This window comes from Sciurus carolinensis, chromosome 7 (assembly GCF_902686445.1).
Source record: "Sciurus carolinensis chromosome 7, mSciCar1.2, whole genome shotgun sequence".
Lineage (NCBI taxonomy): Eukaryota > Metazoa > Chordata > Mammalia > Rodentia > Sciuridae > Sciurus > Sciurus carolinensis.
The window spans coordinates 54,491,567-54,514,048 of NC_062219.1; the positions used below are offsets into that span (position 1 = coordinate 54,491,567).

The window sequence follows — 22,482 nt, forward strand, 5'->3', positions numbered from 1 at the left end:
AACTTAAAATGTGTTAATATTTGTAAAAAGCTTAAAAGAATACATAGCATCTAGTAGGTGCTAAGTAAATGATAGATGCCTAGAGGGTCATCCAGAATAACAGCTCCTGGGGAGTGGCTCAGGTGAATGTCTTATCCTTGTGCCAGGAAGGGTCTACAGTCCTGGTTCCCTCCACCCCTGGACTAGTGACACCACTCTTGGGCGGTACTTAGGCAGGGGCAGTGGGGAATCTATTTTTCTTCTTGCCTTGATAAAAGAATTACTTGCCCAGTAAATGCAAGGTAGCTCTTCAGAGTCCCCTCCTCCTATAGGACTACATGTTTGGGCAGCAAGAATGGTATCTGGCATCTTGGGTGAAGGTAGGCACCACGAACAGCACTGAGTACCTTACATTCATTAAACCCACAAAAGTTAATTACTAATAATGCTTTAAATGCACTTATGAGCATTTCCATTCACAGTAATTGATTATCTAAAGGTTTATCTGTCTCAGTCATTTTGGGATGTCATAATGAAATACATACATGTGGCTTAAGCCAACAGACATTTATTTTCTCACAATCTGGAGGCTGGAAGCCCCAGATCAGGGTGCCAACATGGTCAGGTTCTAGTGAGGGCTCTCTTTTGGACTTGGAGATGGAGTCCTCTGGTTTCTCCTCTCATGAGGGCACTAATCCCATCATGAGGGCCCCACCCCATGACCTCATCTAAACTAGTCATCTCTCAAAAGCCACACCTCCAAATATCACTACATTAGGGATTAGATCTTCCATGAATTTGGTGGTGGTGACAAGGGACCTGATAAAGTCCACAGCCGCATCCTAATACCCTATTTTATAGATAAGGACACCAAGCTTAGAAAAGTTTAAGGGCAGATATCTGAAGCCAGGTCTCTCTGGCTGTCCTGCCCTTTCCATAGCACCCTGCTGAGGCTAAGGACCCATTAGAGCCAGCCGAGGTGATACTCTGCTTCCCACAAGCCAGACAGCACCCTCTGCCACTGATTCATGAGTGTAAGGGGATCTGGAATTTGGAGTTTATCCCTAAAGCAGCAAATCTCTGAGTCTAGGGATCTGCTGAGAGAGTTGGTTCCTACTAGAAATATTTGATTTTTCTTTTTAAAGAAACATTTGATTTTTTTTCCCCCCTTGGCTCAGGGAATTGGGCCCAGAGGAGCCCCTTCCACCTCACCCAGCCCCCCCACCTTTTTTTTTTTTTTAAATAATGAGGCAGCATCTTGCTAAGCTGCTTAGGGCCTTGCTTAAATTGTTGAGGCCACCTCAGTAATTTAGCAAGATCCTGTCTCAAAAGAAAAAAAAAAAAAAATGCTGGGGATGTAGCTCAATGGTAAAGCAAGCCTAGGTTCAATCCCCAGTACTGAGGAATAAAGACAGACCCTCTGCAGCGAGATTGGCTGCTAGAGGTGACTCCTGGAGTACATGCACTCCTCTGGGAGGGGAGCAGGCTGGGTGAGGTGGGAGGAGACGCCCCGAGTGATGCCCCTCAAGGACTACTCACCCCTGGGGATAAGCAGAGCAGCAACTGCTCTGATTTGGGTAAATGGGCAGGCCCTTTCCATGGCCACAATCCAGTGCTAGCCTTGGGTTGCCCTAAATGCCCATCAGAGTGGGTAGGAACTTTGAAACTGGCTTCCTTCTCTGGGAATCTTTCTTTCCACCTTTCTTTCCATCAGGTTGGAAACCAGTAGAGACCAATGTAGGAGGGTCTGGGATGGGGACTCAGAAAGTAATCCCAGTCTTTGGGTCACACACAGGGAAGGTGGAGGTGGGTAATCCTGTCAAGGGTGACTTCTGCCCTTTATTTGGGGAAGTAAAATCTTTCAGGAGATAGACTAGACCCTGTTTGCCCAATTGCCCAGCTGGGGCAGGCTAGAGAGCCCCAACCAATCCTGAGATTCCACCCAACCTCGCATGGGCAAGAGCTTAGACACTGCGAACTGAAGCTTTTCTCAAGGAAAGAAAGCCTTCCACCACCTACATCAGGACCAGCCAGGAGCTTTTGAAAATGCAAATTCTTTGGCTCACACCTAAGGAGGTGAATCATAACCTCTAAGGGTAGGCCAAGAATCTGTGTCTTTAGTAAACTTACTAAGTGAGTCTTGTGTACATGGAATTTTGAGAAGCATCAGATAAGAGTTCCATTGGTAACTTAAGAAGACAAGTAGGCCATTCATGGGTTCCATATCCCCAAGGGGATACAATGGAGATACCTCGATGGGGATCCCCCAGATGACCAAGGTAGAACACACTACTCCCAGAGGACCTTGTGATGGAAGCATGGAAGGAACAGGCCCCAAAGTCAACTAAGGATGTAGCCAGGGGACAGGTGATCAGTCTCCTGGGTCAACCCTTCATCTTGGGTCAAATTTGCTTCCTGGATTCTTTTTTTCTGCCCCAAATGATCATCTTCTTCTGAGTCAAAAGCAAGTTATTAGCTGGGTGTGGAGGTGCATGCCTGTGCTTCCAGCAACTCAGGGGGCTGAGACAGGAGGAGGGCAATTTAGTTTCAACCACTTAGCAAGACCCTATCTCAAAAGGAAAAATAAGTATGTTGGGGCATGTGTGTGTGCACTGGGGATACAGATGTAACTCAGTGGTATAAAAAAAAAAGCAAGTTATTCACTCTACCTTTAGTTTATAGGTTGAAATTAGAAATGTAATCATCATAAAATACATGTAAAGCCAGAAATTTCCCTACATTATATGTGAACATTAACAATTATAGTACAGTAAATCATGCCTAACTCTACTCCTTAACTTGGCTACTCACAGCATGTGTCCCAATCCAAGTGTCAGGTCTGGACCTTCCCAGGGAGATGGAATCACTGGGTGAGTTTCTCCTGTGTTGCAGGTTCAGCTTCTTCTTCCTCTTTTTTTTTTTCTTGGTGGTGCTGGGGATCGAACCCGGGCCTTGTGCATCCTAGGCAAGCACTCTACCAACTGAGCAATAACCCCACCCCCCAGGTTCAGCTTCTTTACCTGGCCAAGCTACAGACTGATAAAAGGATTGGGTCTGCAACAGAGGAGAACTCACAGGATGGGTTCTAGGCTTCTGCTAGCTTGTCAGGAGCCAGATAGGCTAATGGTAATTCCCTGAAGCACTGGGTCTCAGCATTTAATAGGTATCCTAGAGTCAATTTCTGGTTTTTGGTTTTTTGTTTTTGTTTGTTTGTTTGTTTGTTTTGGTACTGGATATTAAACACTGGGGTGCTTACCCCCTGAGCCACATTCCTATCCCCCATTTTTTTTTTTTTTTTTTTTTTTTTTTTGAGACAGGGTCTCACTAAGTTACTTAGGGCCTCACTAAATTGCTGAGGCTCACTTTGAATTTGTGATCCTCCTGCCTCAGCCTCCGGAATTGCTGGGATTACAGATGAGCATCCCAGTGCCCGATTAGAGTCAGTTCTGGTAAAAAACTGGAAAAGGTATTTTAATAGTCTCGCAACTGATTCTGAAGCAAAGTATCTCTCACCCTGAGCTGAGACACACCACCCAGAGTGGCTGATCCTCTGGAAGGTGAAGGAGTGCAGCAGACAGGGACAAGTTACATCCAAATGCTGAAAGGCATAAGGTTGTAACAGAAACTGAATTTCTGTAACAGCTAGATGCATTTTCTCCCAGATGGCTGTATGTGCAGTCAGCAGATTGGAAGAGAGTTCAAGACTAAATATGTAGATTTTTTTAGTTATTATGTGGAAGTGGTAAGTCATGGGGGCAGGTCTCTGGTAGAATTGAAGAAGCCTCTCTTGAGCTGGGCTTAGTGGTGTGCATCACTAAGCCTAGCAACTCAGGGAGACTGCCAAGTTTGAGGCCAGCCTGAGCAACTTAACAAGACCTGTCCCAAAATAAAAAAATATAAAGAACTTTGGATGTAGCTCAGTGGTAAAGCACCCATGGGTTCAAACCCCAGTACCAACATGTATAAATATATCGTTGTTGCTGTTTTTCTTGAGATAGGTAACATTTAGGACTCAGTGACTCGCACTGAGCAACTTTGTGACCCATGAAGTCATTACATTCACAGAGCCTATTTTCTCATCTGTTAAATGGCAATAATAAAAACATATCCTCACAGTGTTGGGAGGTAGCAGACAAAAAGATGCTTTATAAACCATAAAGCTCTATTATGAAGCAAGGCATTGTCACTTTACAAGGTATAAACCACACACCCACCATTGTGCTCAGGGTTCAGGCCCTCAGCTGTCCTGCCCCATCTGTGCCTTGGTCGATAAAACTTTTCATTAGCTGGCCCACACAGCTGAATTCCTCCACCACAGACGCTGAGTCCCACGAAAGCAGATACCAGCCTACATATTTTAAGGCTTGTTGTGGACTGAATGTCTGTGTTCTCCTCCTCCTCAAATTCCTAGTCCTAATCTCTAATGGAACTTTATTTGGAGACAGGTTCTGTGAGGAGGTATAACTGAAGTCAAGAGGGTGGACCCCAATCCCATAGAGTTGGTGCCCTAATTAAAAGAGGAAGGGAGACTCCAGAGCAATTTCTCTGCATCCCGTGAAGACTCAGCAAGAAAGCAGCCAACTATAGGCCAGGAGAAGAGCTTTCCAAAATACCAACCTTGTGGGCTAACTTGATCTTGGATTTCTAGTCTTCAGAACTGTGAAAAAATAAATTTCTGTTGCCTCAGTTGCTGCCCCGCCTATGGGACTTTGCCGTAGCAGTCTGAGCAGGCTAAACCAAAGCCGCAACCCATAGCATAGGGCTGTTTATACGGCAACAACTCAATAAATGGATCTAAAATTGAACAGCTGGTGTAGGGAATATTCACCTATTACGCTAAAACATCATCTTTGTCAGACATTAAACCCCTTCTACAGCAACAAAATCTTTCATGAGTCTGGTTAGTATTGGTTAAACGAATAACCTAGGATTGCAGATAATTTCCCTCATACCTGCAGGCAGAGATGCCCATGGGAAATGACAGGCCTGAAAAGCAGAAACAGAAAATGGGCCTGGTGGCACATACCTGTAATCTCAGCTACTTGGGAGGCTGAGGTAGGAGAATCACAAGTTCAAGGCCAGCCTGGGCAAACTCACTGAGACTCCTCTTAAAATTTTAAAAAGGCTGGAGGTGTAGCACAGTGGTAGAGCACTTGCCTAGCATGTGTGAGGCCCAGGGTTCAATTCCCAGTTCCATAATAAATAAATAAATTAATTAATTAATTAATTAACTAAAATAATGGTGCCTAGCATGTGCAAGGCCCTGGGTTTGAAACGTGGAACCACAAAAAAAAAATTTTTTTAAGTAGAAATTGGGGGGCTTATGGACTGAATTATATTCTCCTAAAACTCATCTGCTGAAGCTCTACCTTCAATGTGACTATATTTGAAGACCGGGCTTTTAGGAGTATACCAGGGTAAATGCGATCAATAAGGGTAGGGTCCTAATCCAGTAAGACCTCCTCTGCTCCCTACTCTGAGGACTTCCACCAAGGAAAGGCCCTACAGCACCCAGTAAGAAGGTGGCTATCTGCAAGCGGAAGCAAGAGTTCACACCAGAAACTTTGATCTTGAACTTCCCTGCCTCTAGGAGTGTAAGAGATGAACTTCCCTGAAGTCACCCAACCTACAGCATTTTGTTATAGCTGTCCCAGTTCACTAATATAGGAAGAAACACGAGATCTGAAGTTCTGAGAGACAGAATCACAGATGATGTAAAAATTGAAAAAGAAAAAATAAATTAATCATGTGGATTGCCTGAGGAAAAATTTGGGATTTTAAAACTCTGGTTAGTTTGGCCAATTTTTGTTCATTTGATTCATAGAATTGCTTTAAATTGTGATATACTTCACCAACCATAAAATTCACCCTTTAAAAGCACACAATTCAGTGGGTTTCAGCAATTATCTACATTACTATTTCTTCTTTTCTTTTTTAAAACCTGGATTATATTTAAGGCAGTTCTGACCAGAAGAGGAATGTTCCTTTATATGGCTAAGAGGGTTTGTTAAACTGAGCCAAGCCGTCACCACACCCTGGCCACAGAAGCATCTTGGGGTCTTGGCTCTTACCCAGCGTGGTCAGCAGCAGGCCCACAACCTGTGGGTTGGTGGCCAGAGCTGGGCCGATGCGTGGGTGAATGGCTATGTTGGCCAGCACACGGGTCAGCTTGATGAGTACATCCTCTGCCTCTGACGGTGGCCTCTGCGAGATGGGCTGATCAGCCCCTGCAGGTGCCTGCCTCAGCGAACGCAGATCGAGTTGGTAGAAGGTCTGGAATAATGACAGCAGAGTCTGGATGCTCCCTTGCTCCTTGGAAAAGTGTTCCCGAGCCTGGTTATTCTTTGCCGTCAGGTTGCCAAGAATAAAAGCAATTCGAATGACTAGATCCTGCAATAAATGAAAGACAAAGAGTTATAAGACAAAGTGATTGGAAAGAAAAGTCATATTTAATTTACCCTTAATTTAATTAATAATAAAATGTAACACGTTGGGCTGTTACTAACTCATGTGGTATTTGATTCCCAAAATGAGTGCAAATTGACAGGAGATTAAAAGGATTTGGTGGCAATGAAAGAATACAAACTGATTGATGTGATCAGCAAGATCTGTTAACTTCACATCCATCATCCTTCAGAATTTCAATTCTGGGTGGCCTTTTTCTCCCTAAAGAACAATTAGTTGAGTAGGACAATGTGTCATATAATTCTAAGTTTGGACGCTAACAGACTTCTTGAGCATCTAAATCTTTTTCTAAGAATCAACCTCCTGCTAAAGCACTATGTTTCTAAAAATCAGGCATTTCCCAAAAGTGGATTGTGTCAAAGTAGGATTCTTAATTTTGGACTACAGACACTTGAGACTGGATATGTTATTGTGTGTGTGTGTGTGTGTGTGTGTGTGTGTGTGTGTGGTGGGGGTCCTATGCATTGTTTAGAAGCCATCTACCTTCTTGCTAGATGCCAGTAGCACCTCTCCAGATTGACCACCAGAATGTCTAAGTGTCTCCCAGAACATCATCATGCCCAGTTGAGAACCACTGTGTTACAACGAATGTCACTGAAGGAGTACTAAATCAGATTGAGGATGAAGGGCCCCTCAGACAGAGAACTTCCTCATGCTCAGAGTAAAAAGCCTTACCCACCAGCCCCAACGGGAAGTAGATCATCTGGAGGATGAGACTCTATTTCATTTTTTGTGGTGCTGGGGCTCAAACACAGGGCCTCCCACAGGCTAGGCCAGCTCTCCACACTAAAGTACTGCTTACTGAGGCCTACCCCTGGCCTGGGTGACAACATTTATTATTGTGCCCTGCACCGTGTCTTTTTATAGACAAGAAACTGAGTCCTGGAGAAACTGCAGGTCACATGACCAGTGAGGGGTGGAGAAGGATTTGAAACCCAGGATTACCCAGACTCTGGAATCCTTTCTACATCTGCTCCCTGCCTCTCACTTAGAGTGTCATTTAGTTATCTCTTCTTTGACCTTGCCACTTTTCTAACAGATAAGGGATTATCTCCTTTTAAAATGCAAATATGTGACCAGAAGGGATTACCATAAACCTGACTTTGTTTATCAGATTGGTACTTATCAGCTGATTTAAGCAGACAAACACAAAGGGCTGGGTACATTTTTATCATTCATGGCTCACAGAACCATTTTTATCAAGGTAGGATCCCAGAGGTGTTGGGTAATGGGGTATTGGGTAGGGCAAAAAGAAGGGAGGACTAAGGACAAAGGATAACTTCTAGATTTGCCTAGAACTACTCTGCCAATACTAACTTGTTCCTTCTTGTTCTTGAAAAAGAAAGAAAAAGAAAAAGAAAAAAAGAAAAAAGAAAAGAAAAAAAAAAGAAAGAAAGAAAAAGGAAGGAAAAAAAAAAAAGTTTTCCCGGACACTCACTGGCAGAGAATCAGCACAGCTCTGCTGTGCAGCTGGGAGCCATTTGCCAACATTAAGACAGGACAGAGCCTAACACTATGGCAAGAACTGGAGCTGATCCAGCACAGTATTCATTTTTGGAAATGGTTCAACTCACAGCATTCAACCAATCACAGCAATCATCCAATCAGGAGGACCCTTGGCTTGCTCCACCCTGGGAAAGAGAATTTCGGTTCTTAGATAATGTCCCATGGGCGGGGCCTAGAGGAACACATGTCAAGGAGGATGGGATTCAGTGCTCTGAAGAGTTTATAATCTATTTGCAAAGGTAAGGCTAACGTGTGGGGAAACAGCTAGCTAAGACTAAAATGGCCAACCAAGAGCCAGACAGCAAAGGGGATTATGAATTTCAGCACTGGAGCCAGATCTAGGTTCACACAGGGACTTGACTCAACCTCAGGGTCCCTATTACTTCATTTGCAAAATGGGGCAAATATGGTATTGTGATAGTAAGTGAGATGAAACAGGCAAGGCACAAGTTAAATTGAGTAACAATTCAGGTATCACATAGAACCTTTTTAAGTATTATCAGTAAAAGATTAGTTAATGGCTATAAACTGTGGGACACACCCAACAGTCTTAGAAGAGTTTAGAAAAGAGGACATTCCAGTGAGCAACAGAGGGGTCAAAAGAGTTATTAAGAATGAACTTGAACTCACCCTTGAAAAGGCAAAAGAACATGCTGTAGAGAGAGACAGGGTGGGCCAAAGGAGTCTTAAGAAGGTATAGACGGGACCTGGCACTTAGGCACACTCCTGTAACCCCCACAGCTGGGGAGGTTGGGGAGTGTTTTTTTTTTTTTTTTTTTTTTTTTTTTGCGGTGCTGGGGATCAAACCCAGGGCCTTGTGCGTGCAAGGCCAAGTACTCTACCGACTGAGCTATCTCCCCAGCCCTGGGGAGTGTAATGTACAAAGCTGCTCTCCCCACCCTTTCCGCTGCGGCCATTTCCCCGCCTCCCAACTACTGTCAGTCTGTTAACATGCTAGCTAGCTACTGGTTCATCAGTCAGCTTGCAAGTATCCTTCTCCATTATTGGTCCCCTGTTAGCCCGGTGGGATTCTTAAAGATAGCTTCACCACCATCTTTTCTCTTGCTTTTTCTCTCCTACTCACTTTCTTTCTCCTCCTCGGTTTCACACACTTTTTTGCACATGCCCTTTCACCTTCCTTTCTCTTTTCCTCTCATTTTCTCTCTTACCCTGCAGGGAGACACTCTGTTTGCTTAATAAACTCCCTTATGTGATTTCCCATGTCAGGCGTGGTTTTTGTGGGATTCCTTACAGGGAGGCTGAGGCAGGAGGAACAAGAGTTCAAATTTAGTGAGGCCCTAAGCAACTCAGCAAGGGCCTGTCTCTAAATAAAATACAAAAAAAAAAAAGCTGGGGGTGTGGCTTAGTGGTTAAGTGACCCTGAGTTCAATCCTTAGTACCCCTTCAAGAAAAATCCCCCCCATAATATTGGAGATTGAACTCAGGGCACTCTGTTACTGAGTTATATCTCCAGTCCGTTTTATTTTTTATTTTGAGACAGCATCTTGCTAAGTTTCTCAGGCAGGCCTTGAACTTGTGATCCTCTTGCCTTGGCCTTCCCCAGTTGCTGAAATTACAGATCTGCACCACCAGGTCATTCTTTGATCACCTGGCTGTTCCCCAAAGAAGCTGAAGTGTGTGGGCCTTGAATCTAGAACAATTACACACAATCTGATTTTGTAATACTCAAATCCCACTTCCCATAAACCCAGTGATCCCTTCAAGTAATTCCTGAGCTCCTCCCGGACCCTGGATGGAGTGTGATGAGGTGATAACTTCTCCTAGGGCCAGACCCAACAGAAAAATCAGTTTTCTCACAAGAACAGAGAGCATTCTCAAGAATTGAGCTCCTTAGGAAATTTCTGTTTTATATTTTCTAAGCTGAGGACTGTGAGCAAAATTTTCTTGAATGCTTCACTGTTTTCTGACAAGACATTCTAGAGTTCTACTTCCAAAAAAATCATCATAATTAATAATAAAATAATAATAATAGCAGTAATAGCAGCAGCAACTAACACAGAACTTAAGATGTGCTAGACCCTGATGTGAGGCTTTACATACACAAATTAACTAATCCACTAAAAGTGATGACCCACTTCTGTCATCTGAACAAAGCTATTCAGAGTCTCTCACAGCAGGACAGCAATCTCCCTCACACATTTGCCAGCAGTGACAATGATGTTAACCATGTTTGGACTTTGCCACGGTCCCTGGATTGTCCTCTTCTCTCATTTCCACAAAAGTATATTAAATAAGACTGGAAAGACATGATGATATTAAATGCCTTCCTCGAGGAATTTAATAAATGGTTCATTCTGATTACTATAAATCATTACCAGAGCTAATCGATTTGCCCCCAAAATGTCACTGCCATGTTCTGAAGCATGCTTGGCTGTACCCTCCCCCTGCCCAGCCCTTTCCCTCTTCCTAGGCCTTGCTGCTTCCCTTTCTGGGCTTGTTTTTCTCTGAGTCAAACCCAGCAGGCTACTCTGCCTTGAATCACCTCCACCTATCACTGTTGATCTGTGTGGAGTATTTAGATCAGATCCTGGCTATAGATAAATCAGGTTTTCTTAGTGACCATCATTTTTCAAAATTCATACGACCTCTACCATGGTCACACGGTCTAATATGAGTAGGCTAAATGCTGCTTTTCTTTTTCTAGAAATCCCCCTGGTTCCTTTTCACTTCTAAGACTCTGAATCTAACATCTCTGTGGAGCCTAACGTGACCGGGGTGAAGCCTGACGTGGGGAAGAAGAAAGCCTAGGTTGTAGGGTGGGAAGAGTTAACACTGCCACGCTATCTCTTTCCCTGCCTGGGGTGGAAAAAGGAGGGGGCGGCTCCTGGCAGCCGCCGTGCCAACTGAAGGATGGCATGCAAGATCAACAAATGGGGATGGCAGATTGTGCTGTTCGCAGCACCCAACTTCCAGCAACTGCCGCGCTCACTGCTTCTGTCCTCTTCCTCAGGGTTGGCTAAGGAATCTTTTCTTTTCACCTTTTCAAGTATGTTCTCCATGAATCTGGGGAGCTGGGAAGGGCCTCAGGGAAGGCTGGCAGAGGTGGTGTTCCCTGGCTCCCCCGCCGGGGCTTGCCTCGGCTAACCTGCAGACCTGAAGCCGCAGGCTGAGCGAGAGGGCTCTGCAGAGCCTGCCTCTCGCCCGCGCGGCCTCAGCTCCGCGGCCTCAGCTCCACTCCCGCGCTCCAGACGTCTCTCCCACTGAACTGAGGTCTGCCCGGGGCAGTACTCTGGAGAGATTATCTGGTGTTCGGCAGCCCAGTCCACCTCAACTCCATGAAGTATCACTTAAATTAAATAGCCTGTAAAGATTTGGAGAAATTAAACCAAGACCCCAGTCACTGATTTGTAATTCCTCTGTGGAAACCATTTCATCAGTGAATGATCTTCCATTCCTTTATTCTTACACAAGATCTGAAAACCATCCATAAATCAACACTCCTTTTTTATTACATTTTTATTAAATTTAACACAAACCTGCATATTGACACCACAACTATGTGGTTTTGAAACAGCAGAATGAAGATGAATCAGGAGAGAGAATGTTTTTTTTCCTAAAGCAGGCAGTCTAGTATAACCAGTTCACATTGACTTTCTAATTTTGCTTAAAATGGAATCAGCCCAGCAACTGCTACAGCCAATCAGGGCTTAGACACAGGGGTCCACCCGCTCTAGGAGGCCTGGCCTCCACTGAGCCTTCCAGTTATAACCCAGGTTCTTTCCCTCCTTCAGCATACATTGTGCCCTAGTGAGCAAGCATGTTACTGGGACTGAATGGGCCCCCTAGGCATGTAGATAAAATTACTTTAACTGGAACAAAATAAGGAGCAGAATAGTGCTGAACAGAATGGCCTATGACCAGTTCCACTGATGGCCCTTTGTTTTATTTCATTTTATTTTATTTTGAGACAGGGTTTCACTAAGTTGCTGAGGCTGGCCTTGAATTTCCTATCCTCCTGCCTGAGCCTCCCAGTAGCTGGGTTACAGGCATCAACCACAGTGCCTGTCCTAAACACCACTTTTTGAAGTACAACTCTTACATCATCCCCCTGCTCAAAATCTTCCACTACCTACTAAATCAATATCAAGCCCAGCATCTAATGCTCCATCTGGCCCTGTGAGACCACTTCTGCATGAACTCACCTTGCTCCCCACTCACACCAGTCAGCGTGAACACAGTCCTCCCCAACTCCCACACCTTCTATGGTATCTTAAGAGAGCTGATGTGCAGGCTGAGGAGATAGCTCAGTTGGTAGAGTGCTTGCCTTGCAAGCACAAGGCCCTGGGTTTAATTCCCCAGCACAAACAAAACAAAAGAGCTGATGTGCATAATGTTGGCCATGGGGAAGGACCACTAAGCTGTCACAGAAGGGATAAACTATGTTCAGCAGACTCTGCTTACTTAGGTGAGGACTGTTTCTACTGAACAAAGGAAAACATTTTAGAAAGATTTTCAAGAACACGTTGAAACTGAAGGGAGTGCAAATGGCCTTAAAATATGAATCCTCTCTTAACCAGAAAATTAAATTATTTAAAATGCCCTGTTTAAACTCTGGTTGGAAACTTCTTGCACCTGAGAGTTGAATCAAGATTTGCAATTTGCATCATTTAATCCAACTTCCCCACCTTTAAACAAATAGTACTTGAGTTTATAGGTGGCTTGAAGAACAGAAAAATATTACCAAATTGTAAGACAGACTGTGCACTGCTATAAAAAAAAATGCTAATTAATCCCAGGGCACAGAAGGCAGGTCAACAGTTTGCCTAAGTGTTTAACTATATAAAAATGGAGGAATCTGAGATGGTGGAGGCTCAAAATCCACAATCTAAGTAGAAAATCATTTAAAACCAGAAGAGACCATACTTGATTTCTCCATCCATCTACCCATTACACCAATAATCATTTATTGAACACCCACGACATGTCTCTGAATGTGGTTACCACTCAAAAGTATCAGGGCAATGCTAGAATTTCACTGTGTTCGGTTCTTTTTTAAGCCAGCAGACATAAATCAGGCATTTGGGTTCCATGCTGAGCGGGGGAAGAGCCAGTTCCACAAGGGCAAAGCAGCAGGAGCTGGAAAAAATGAACAAGCTCCGGGCTTATTGTGCCGCCTGCCCGGTCAGGGGCGCAGACCAAGGCCAAGGCTGAAAAAAGGAGCAGCTTGGCCAAATGCTCTGGGCGCCCACTGGGAATGTGCCTGCAGAGGGGCTGGGAAGACAGCCACAGGGCACCTCCTGCCAGGGAGGAGGCAGAGGGCCTGCGGAGCCAAGTTGCCATACAAAGGCGCCAGGGGAAGGGGCGGAGGAGCCTTCCTAACCAATCCTCTGCGGCCCCAGAGAGAATGGAGGCGAAAGAGAGGTCACTGGTTATCTTTGGACTGCCGAAGGGCTGGGATTGCATTAGAAATGAGGAGCTAGAAAAGTGGGGGAGTTTCTGCGCTCAGCCCATGCCGTCCAGACATTCCAGGTCTCATTTCTGATACCACAATGCCTACAAATCAGCCTCCACTGCACACTCGTGGCTGGAAACAACCACTGACCCTAAAAGAAGTCTAAGTGCAATGACCGGCATGACTTTAAAAGCAGCACAAGCAAGGACGAGCCTGGTGACTGCCAGACAGTGTTTGCAAAGGCTCTGACAATGCCCAGTATCTGAAAGTTCTGTTTTTGAAAACCAAGGAATTCGTCATATCGACAAGTGCAGAGTGTTAAAAAGACAGTGAATTGATGGATACAAGTAAAAAAAATGTCAATAAAGGTTGTTCTCTTAGGACAGTGGGTGACCTTTGCAAAATCTTGAATGAGTCTTATATGAGGCATTTTACCAGATCCTTTACCCGGTAGATATTTACAAAAGAAATGGGGAAAATCCTTTCATGTTCTTCCAAAAAACAAACCCACATGTATTTTGCTGAGCTGCTAAATGTAGCAACACTGACGTCAGAGGCACCTCCTAAGGCAGGCTCTGCTTCACAAAGCTGAGAGCAGCCCTGCTTTTTCCTTCGTTATTAAGCCCATCTGTTTGCACATTTGGTTTGTACCAAATGTAGTTTACACCATAAAGCAGACAATATGTGCATATTTCTTAAACGAGATTTGTCATTTACTTGAATTTTGGTCAGCATTTTTACCTAACTCTCAAGTTTAGCTTTCAAACTGCATCAAGCCAACTGAAGTGTTGTTTTTGTGCCTATTGGGACCGGAGTTATTAGTTGGGTCATGGATCTTGGACAAATTAACTGCATAGATATGAGCCAAGGAAGTTTCCCTTGTTGTCCCTGCGGAAGTCTGTCAGGAGCGCTGGGAGGAGCCGATTCCTTTTCACTGAGACACTTGATGAAGCAGAACCTCCTGGCTAGGTAACACAATCAACTCGTGCACACTGAGGGGGCTGTCTGCAAATAGAGGTGGTATAATCTGGACTAATGAACCAATCACTCTCAAATTTATCTGTTGCAAACTTAACAGTTTCGATATGGGTAAACACTGAACTCTCAAAACAGGACATCAGCAGGAACACTTGTGATTGTTTTAATAAAACCTGGTGGGTTTTTTTTCTCTAACAAATGAATCAACAACTCTAGTTTATCTAGCTAACTGCAGTCAATGTTCCCTCCCCTGGGCAGCAGAACTGAGGGTCCCAGCCTCAACCCTCCTGAATCCTCTACTTTGACCCTGTGCCTGAGGCGTTATCAACACAATGGCTGCCTTGTCAAACTAGCTTTGGTCCCAAGACAACTTGTTTTGACACAAGTCTGGCAGAGAACATTTAGGGAAGAGTCTTATGTACCATCCTGTTTTCTCTAGCTAAGAAATTATCCCTCAGCTACTACTGTAAGGGGCAAAAGGCAAATGGGTGTCACCACTTCCTGGGGACGCTTACATCAACGCCTGGCTGCTCTTGCCAATTTGGTTTCTACTGTCAGGAAGATCTGCTGTCAGCCAAGTGCTTGTAGAGAAAGGCTGACCCTTTGTGGCTGCTTTGATTAATCACTTTAAAATCTCTTGAGTTTTTGTGGGTATCTCGCTGTTGTCAATATTGAAGAAATGCATTTTAAGGAAACATTTTAAAAATTTAATCCATAGGTTCCCAAACATGCTGCTCATCAGAATCCCTTGCTGGAGTCTCTTAAAATTAGGTTCTTAGGTCCTGCCCCTGGCCTGAATCAGACTCCCAGGGTGTGGCCCAAGAACCTGTATCTTTAAAGCTCCCCTTTGTGATTGTGATGATAAGCTAAGTTCCTAGCCACTAATATACAATAGGAAAGAACTAGAAATCGCACCATAATCTGTTTTTATAAAACTGCTTTTTTAAATATAATAAATCTATGTTTCTAGGTAATAATTTTCACAACACAGATGTGTAGAAAACAAAAGTGAAACCCGCCTACCCCCTCATTATCCATGGACTTGATAACATGAAGTATATTCATAAAGACCTACTGTTACATGCAGAAATCAGACTTGACCTGGACAAGAGATAAAGAATAGTGGGAAATTTAAAATAATGTTTTTTGGTTTTTTTTACTTTTGATATTTTCTCACATAATTTCTATCCTCCTCCCTTAAAATAGAAAACAACAACAGATGGGGAGGAAGTATTTCACTTGTCCCAACAGCAGTTGGCTAGGTACTATCTGATTCCAAGCAGGATTTCTCTCTGGGTGGGCTATGGAAACCCTAGTCACAGTTTCCTGTGAAGCTTCCACCAGCCTGATGAGATCCAGTTCAGAGGTGCGAGTAAAGTTGAGGACACTTATCAGTATATAGGTCTTTCTTTCTTTCTTTCTTTCTTTCTTTCTTTTTTTTTCTTTCTCTCTCCCACCCCCTTTCTATTTCTATGTTCATTAAAAACAGCCATAAAAATGATTTGATTTTGAAAAAAGTCTTAAGTGGGGCTCTGTGAGGACAAGCCAGGTTCTGTTTGACAGCAGTGGTATGAAATAAGTGTTGAGGACTAACAATGGACACCCAGAAGGATATTCGCTCCTAAAACAGCAGCCAATGATATCTATTTATGGAGAGTTCACACAGAAAATGAAATAAAGGGCTGGGGATATAACTCAGTTGGTAGAGTGCTTGCCTTGCAAGCACAAGGCCCTGAGTTCAATCCCCAGCACCCCCCCCCCAAAAAAAAAAAAAAAAAGAAAAAAAAAAGAAAATGAAATAAATTTTGGGCAACCATTCAGACACAGAGAATGTAGATACAGAACAATGTACCAGAAAAGGACTGAACGACTGGTGGTTTTTCATGTTCCATGAAACATGGGAATTGAGAGAATGTCTTCATTTGTACTTGAATTTGCCCTGTTACTGTTTCTTATTGTTGCATAGCTTTTGATTAAGCATACTTATTTTAGGATTACAACTACACAGATTATTTCATTTTTTTTCATTTTCACAACCATATTATATTTAAGTATCTATTAATACTTTGCATAAGAAATTCTCTTGTTCAATTACATGACTTTAAATTTAATTTTATTGTATGTGTAATCTGACATAACAAAGTTTCAAACTATTCCTCTAAAACACACTTTAAAATCTAGAATCATCTGGGGTCCTTGTTAAAAATACAGGTTTCTAGAGCCCTCTGGAAGTTGATTAAGTTCCTTAGAAACCACACACACAGAGTATAAATAAAGGTCTTAGAAAAATGAAACCTATGCTGATTGTAAATGTTAGACTTTTAAGACAGAGATGCTCCTAACCCGTCAGTACAAAGGTAACGTATACTGACTCTCACTGAGTGTTTAATCACCAGTGAGAGCTGTGTACAAATCTATGTACAAGCTACAAATCTTCCAAAATATATTCCTACAATCAAGTTATTCTTGCAGAAACATTTCCTAGGGTTGAAATAAAAATAATTATAGAAAGTAATAATTCTATTTAGCTGGAGGGCTAAATTACTTGTCAAAGATCAGCTCTAAACCTTACATCCCAGGAAATCTCAAGTGTAGCGAAGTTTTTAACACCTGCAAATCAGTACGCTCCTATCAAAACATAGTGTGGGGTTTCTGGAAATTATTTTTATTTCTAGATAAAGAGGGGGAAAAATCATATTCAATTGACCACCTGAGCCAAGAGGAACATGAACCTTAGTTTCATTGCTGGTTTGAAGTAATTTAAAATTCCTCATTTCTGTTTCACTATTATTTATGGCAGGCCACCAATGTGAAAAGTATGGAAAAAAATTCTTATTATTTCCTCCTCCAAACTAGGAAGAAGAAAGTAAATATTTAAGAAAGAAGTAATTGAGTATTACAAAAAATGTTTTATAGCACTTTACAGATTCCAAAACATTTCACATATTCAAAACTCATTCTTTCAGCACTTACCATGAGCCTACTCTACCAGCAACATTCCAGGTTTATCGAGAGAAGTCTATTTCTCTTAGGGACTCTCAGTAGCAGGTGAGGCAGCTATATTAATGATAACCATTTGAAGAACCACAAGAGAAATATTTTTACAAAGACTTATGAGAGCTTTTGGTTAATGATTTTTGGAAGTAGTTAGAACACACAATTACTTCCGTGTAACCTGACCACTTTCCCTGCACTTCCAAAATATTTTGAAGGAAAACATAAGTTAGGTATTTTTCTTACTAGACAACAATCAAAGCAATGGTTCAAAACTATAACATTTCAATCTTTAAGTAAAGGGAAATAGAGGCATTAAGCTTATGACTCACAGGGCTGGGGATATAGCTCAGTTGGTAGAGTGCTTGCCTCCCATGCACAAGGCCCTGGGTTCAATAACATGACTCATAAAGATAAAATCAACACATTTAAATATCATTTGTCTCCTAGAAGAGAGAGCCAATATGATGACAAAGTTGATCTCAAGAACAGTTAAAGAACTGGGAGTTTACAAGCATTTAAAAGAATATCAAAATAAGGGCTGAGGATGTAGCTCTGTGGCAGAGCATTTGCCATATGTGTGCAAGGCTCTGGGTTTGAGGCCAGAAATGCAATTAAAAAAAAAAAAAGAAGAAGGAAATTAGAATAAGATTTCTAGCTTAGTGGGGAGGGAAGAATAGAAGTTCATTGAATTAGACAAAGGGGAATGAAGGGAAGGGAAGAATGGGAATAGGAAAGACAGTAGAATGAATTGTATATAACTTTCTGTGCTTACATATGAATATACGACCAGTGAAACTCCACATCATGTACAACCACAAGAATGGGATCCTAATTAGGATAAGTTACACTCCACGTATGTGTAAGATGTCAACATACATTCTACTTTCAAGTTTATCTAAAGAGAACAACAACAACAACAACAAAAAAAGATTTCTAGCTTAGCTATCCACCTGGCTAATAGCTTACAAGGTAGTAAAAACATAACTGTTGTGGTGATCCTGTCTACCAGACAGAAGTCTACAAATTAATGTGTAGCTTCATAGTATTTGGAATCTAATAACATAGTAAATAGCAAATTCAAATGCCTATAGATTTCCCTCAAGACTTAAATCATGGGTGGGCCACTAAACAAAGCCCCAGCATGACTTTACCAGGACATGCCTCCTCCCCCACAGCACCTTATTTCTAAGTTTTGGATTTTCTTTTTTTCTTTCTTTTTTTACATCACAGTGGCATGGTTATGACCTTAGACATACTGGTTGGGTTCCTGGTTCTGGGTCTTGGAGCCTGATGTACTTACTAGCTACGCTGGTACTGAAGAGGTACTGATGAGGGAGGAATTGAGTGATCTTGGGAGGCTTCACGGAGCAGGGGATCAGAGAGCCACATCTTTAAATATAAATTGGTTTTTGAAGGTGAGAGGTCATCAGAGAAATTTGATCAAAGAGTCATTTGAGCTGGGCATGGGGGCACACACCTGTAATCCCAGCAGCTTGGGAGGCTGAGGCAGGAGGATTGCAAGCTCAAAGCCAGCCTCAGCAAGTAAGTGAGACCCTGTCTCAAAAAAGGAGGGAGGGAGTGATGGCTCAATGGTTAAGTGCCCTTGGTTTAATCCCCAGTACCAGGGGCATGGGGTGGGAGGTCCTTTGGGCACTTCTAAGAGCCTGTTATTTTAGAGTATATAAACTACTTTTACTTAACTTGGTTATGATGTTCCTCTGCTAGTTGCAAGCAAATAAGAGCCAAAAGGTAATTATTACAAAAGGCAGAGGTAAGCAACCAATAGAGAAAGAAGAGAGAGAAAAGTTATAGAAGGAAGACACAGACACTTAAAGAAACTCATTAGTACACTTGGGCTCCCCATGGGGGACTAAGAGTCTTTAGAGCAATAACTGAAACTTAGATGACTTTTGTCATCAAGAAGAGGTTGAATTATCATTATTATTATTTCGAGGTACTGGGGATTGAACCCATGGATGCTTTACCTCTGAGCTACATCCACAACCCTTTTTATTTTTTGAGACAGGGTCTCGCTAAGTTGGTGAGGCTAGACTTGAACTTGCGATCCTCCTGCCTCGGCCTCCAGAGCTGCTGGGATTACAGGTGTGCCCCACCATGTCTGGCTAAGGTGAAATTATTTTTAACATCTTCTAAGATAGAAAGAAAATATGTGATATAGTTGAATGTGATTTTCACCACAGTGATTAAAATAAGTTTGGTGATAAAAAGAATAAGTTATGCTTTTCTTTGATGGTTCTATTTGAAAATGCTCTTTATTTTTCTTTGGAAATTAATTTTAATAGGAAAACAGAATTATGATATAAATTAATAGAGACATGTGACTTTTAAACTAAAGCGGGAAGCAGTTTAGTGAAAAGTGTGACAAACCTTTTTGCCAATTAAATGTTGGGCTACTTAGTCCCTCAAACCAGAGAAAGTACACCCTGAACCATACTGACATCTCAAGCCTCTCACGTTAGCCAGGTGCTAGGATTTTTGTCAGCTTAGTAAAGATGGCTATCATTATATGTAGCTTTTAGCTATAATCAGAGATAAAACAGTATCTACTAGCAATGCCACAGAACAACAGGGCTCTTTGTCTGTACTCAGTGGGTTTTCTTTCTTTCTTTAGAACCAGGGATTGAACTCTAGGACACTTGACCACTGAGCCACATCCCCAATCCTATTTTGTATTTTATTTAGAGACAGGGTCTCACTGAGTTGCTTAGTGCCTCACTTTTGCTGAGGCTGACTTTGAACTGGTGATCCTCCTGCCTCAGCCTCCCAAGTCGCTGGGATTATAGGCATGCGCCAGCTGCATGGAGGTGCCTTTAAAAAAATAAAATTGAGTTATGACATAGCTTGAAATTAAACATTAAACAGAAATATTTTCTTTCACCCTCATTTGAAAATTGTAGTGTAATGGGGCTGGGGAGATAGCTCAGCTGGTAGAGTGCTTGCCTCGCAAGCACAAGGCCCTGAGTTCAATCCCCAGCACCCCAAAAAAAAAAAAAAAGAAAAGAAAATTGTAGTGTAAGGCACAAAGTGGTCCCCTCTAGTTGTAAGTCATCTAATTTACTCAAGTCCAAAATACCAAAGTAGAAAGAACAATAATGGTAATGATCTTAAAGCCATGAAATTATAGAATAAAATAAAATTATAAATAAATCTCTTAACATCTAAAAGATTTCTTTTCAGGATATAATATATTATCTTTTCTGCCATTTAATTTTTTTCCCTTAAAAAAGAGAATCAAGAAGAAGAGTACCTAAGCTTTTCATTGGGTTAATTCATTTGTCCAAAGATTTCAGTTCTAATGATATATTGTACAAAAACTAAATTAAATGTTTAATGAACACCTAAATGAATACTTGAAGATAGATTAATCAAATTCGTTTTTTACCTGACATGGTGAATTCTTGTACCTTGAAATCTTTCAAAGTATGTAATATATAGAAAATACAAAATACATAGGTGTAGGCATTTGTAAGCCAAATATCCAGAATGAAAATTCAAGTGCACATTTGTAAATCAGTCTTTTAAAAAAACTTACTAGCACTAGATTTTATCACCTTTATTTTATGTTTTATTTATTTTTATTTTTTGGGTACTAGGAATTAAACACAGGGGTGTTTAACCACTGAGCCATATCCCTAGCTCTTTTTATTTTTTATTTGGAGACAGGGTCTCATTAAGTTGCTTAGAGCCTTTGCTAACTTGCTGAGGCTGGTCTCAAACTTGAGATCCTCCTGCCTCAGCCTCCCAAGTTGCTGGAATTACAGGCATGTGCCTCTGTACCTGACTTAGGGTTTATGTTTTGAGGGGGCCTATGGCTAATATAAATAAACACAAAGTTCTAGCTTAATATATACTTGGTACACATATAACTTAGGTTATTCTATCTTAAACTGATGAAACTTATGTGATTTTGAGAACTAACCATATATGATATTAATACATATTGAATTCATGAGTAAAATGTCTCATTTTAATAATTTATAAAAGTGAATAAAAGTAGACTATATTTAATGTTGAACAACATTATTAAATGAATATTTTTAAGTATTACAATTGTGTAAGGGAAAGTCCTTTGTGAATTCTATGTGACTTCATTTGTGAGTTCTTTTTAAAAAACAACTACATGTATTTGTGCTCCAATTTATTAAAACTAAATTATTTCAGCCAGGAACATGGTGCATGCCTGTAATCCTAGCTACTAGTGAGGCTGAGACAGGAGGATCACAAGTTCAAGGCCAGCCTGGGCAATTTACCAAGACCCTGTCTCAAAATAAAAAATAAAATGTTCAGGGGATATAGTTCAGTGATAGAACAACCTTGGATTCAATCCCCAGTACTGCAAAAAAATAAACAAAAACATCCCAAACAACAACACCCTAAATTATACCATTTACAGACTTTACCTAGAAAGTTCATCTTCTAAATACAACATGATCAAAAAATTAGAGAATTTAAGAATTATAAGAATGGTCAAGGTACAGCCATTACAGAGGGATCCCAAACTTTAATTTGCATGAGAAATGGTCTTTGTTAAAATGCAGATAGACAGGTCTAATTTCACCCCTCTGACTCCATAGGCCTGGGAAGGAGCCTACTGAGGATCTTACTGAAATAGTTAGTGCAAGATTACTATCATGTAGGTCATCTGTAGGTCACTGGGAGGAACAACACTCCTATAGTTCACTCCACCCACTCCATAAACTAGGAGTCCCCCTAAAACAACTATATCCCATTGAGACATATTCTGCCTCAAATTACTCCTTTTTCAACTCCTGGAGGGGACTCACTGCCTCGTAGGGCAGCCCATTATACATCTAATGGAAGCTTCTCATAGGAACTTATACATCCAAAATAAAATCATTCAACACAGGCTTAAAAAAATACAACAGTGCAAAAACACTGAAGACATTGAAGAATCAAATGCATGAAGAACTGACCTGTTTCTTCTGGTATTTGTTTAACAGATTCAAAAACAAGGCATAACATCTGGGATAGTTGGCCAACACTGCACAGCCATCATGGTAAGAAGTTAGTTTGCTGCAGAAATGCCAGATGGGAAAATAAAAATGAAATGTAGTTCTATAAAACTCAGGTACACATAGTATTACATTAACCTTAGCCCTCCA

The 22,482-nt window shown here is 41.7% G+C and overlaps 1 protein-coding gene across 5 annotated transcripts in view; it reads right to left on the reverse strand.

Moving 5' to 3' along the window:
• The window catches only part of Armc2 (armadillo repeat containing 2), a 122,115-nt gene that overhangs the window by 23,394 nt on the left and 76,239 nt on the right, over nt 1-22,482 (reverse strand). For all 5 annotated transcript variants that reach the window (XM_047559148.1, XM_047559147.1, XM_047559150.1 and 2 more), the window contains 2 exons: nt 22,294-22,393; nt 6,051-6,369 (listed from right to left, as the gene is read on the reverse strand). In XM_047559148.1, the coding sequence (XP_047415104.1) occupies nt 6,051-6,369; nt 22,294-22,393 (419 nt within the window). The remainder of the gene's footprint in view (nt 1-6,050; nt 6,370-22,293; nt 22,394-22,482) is intronic.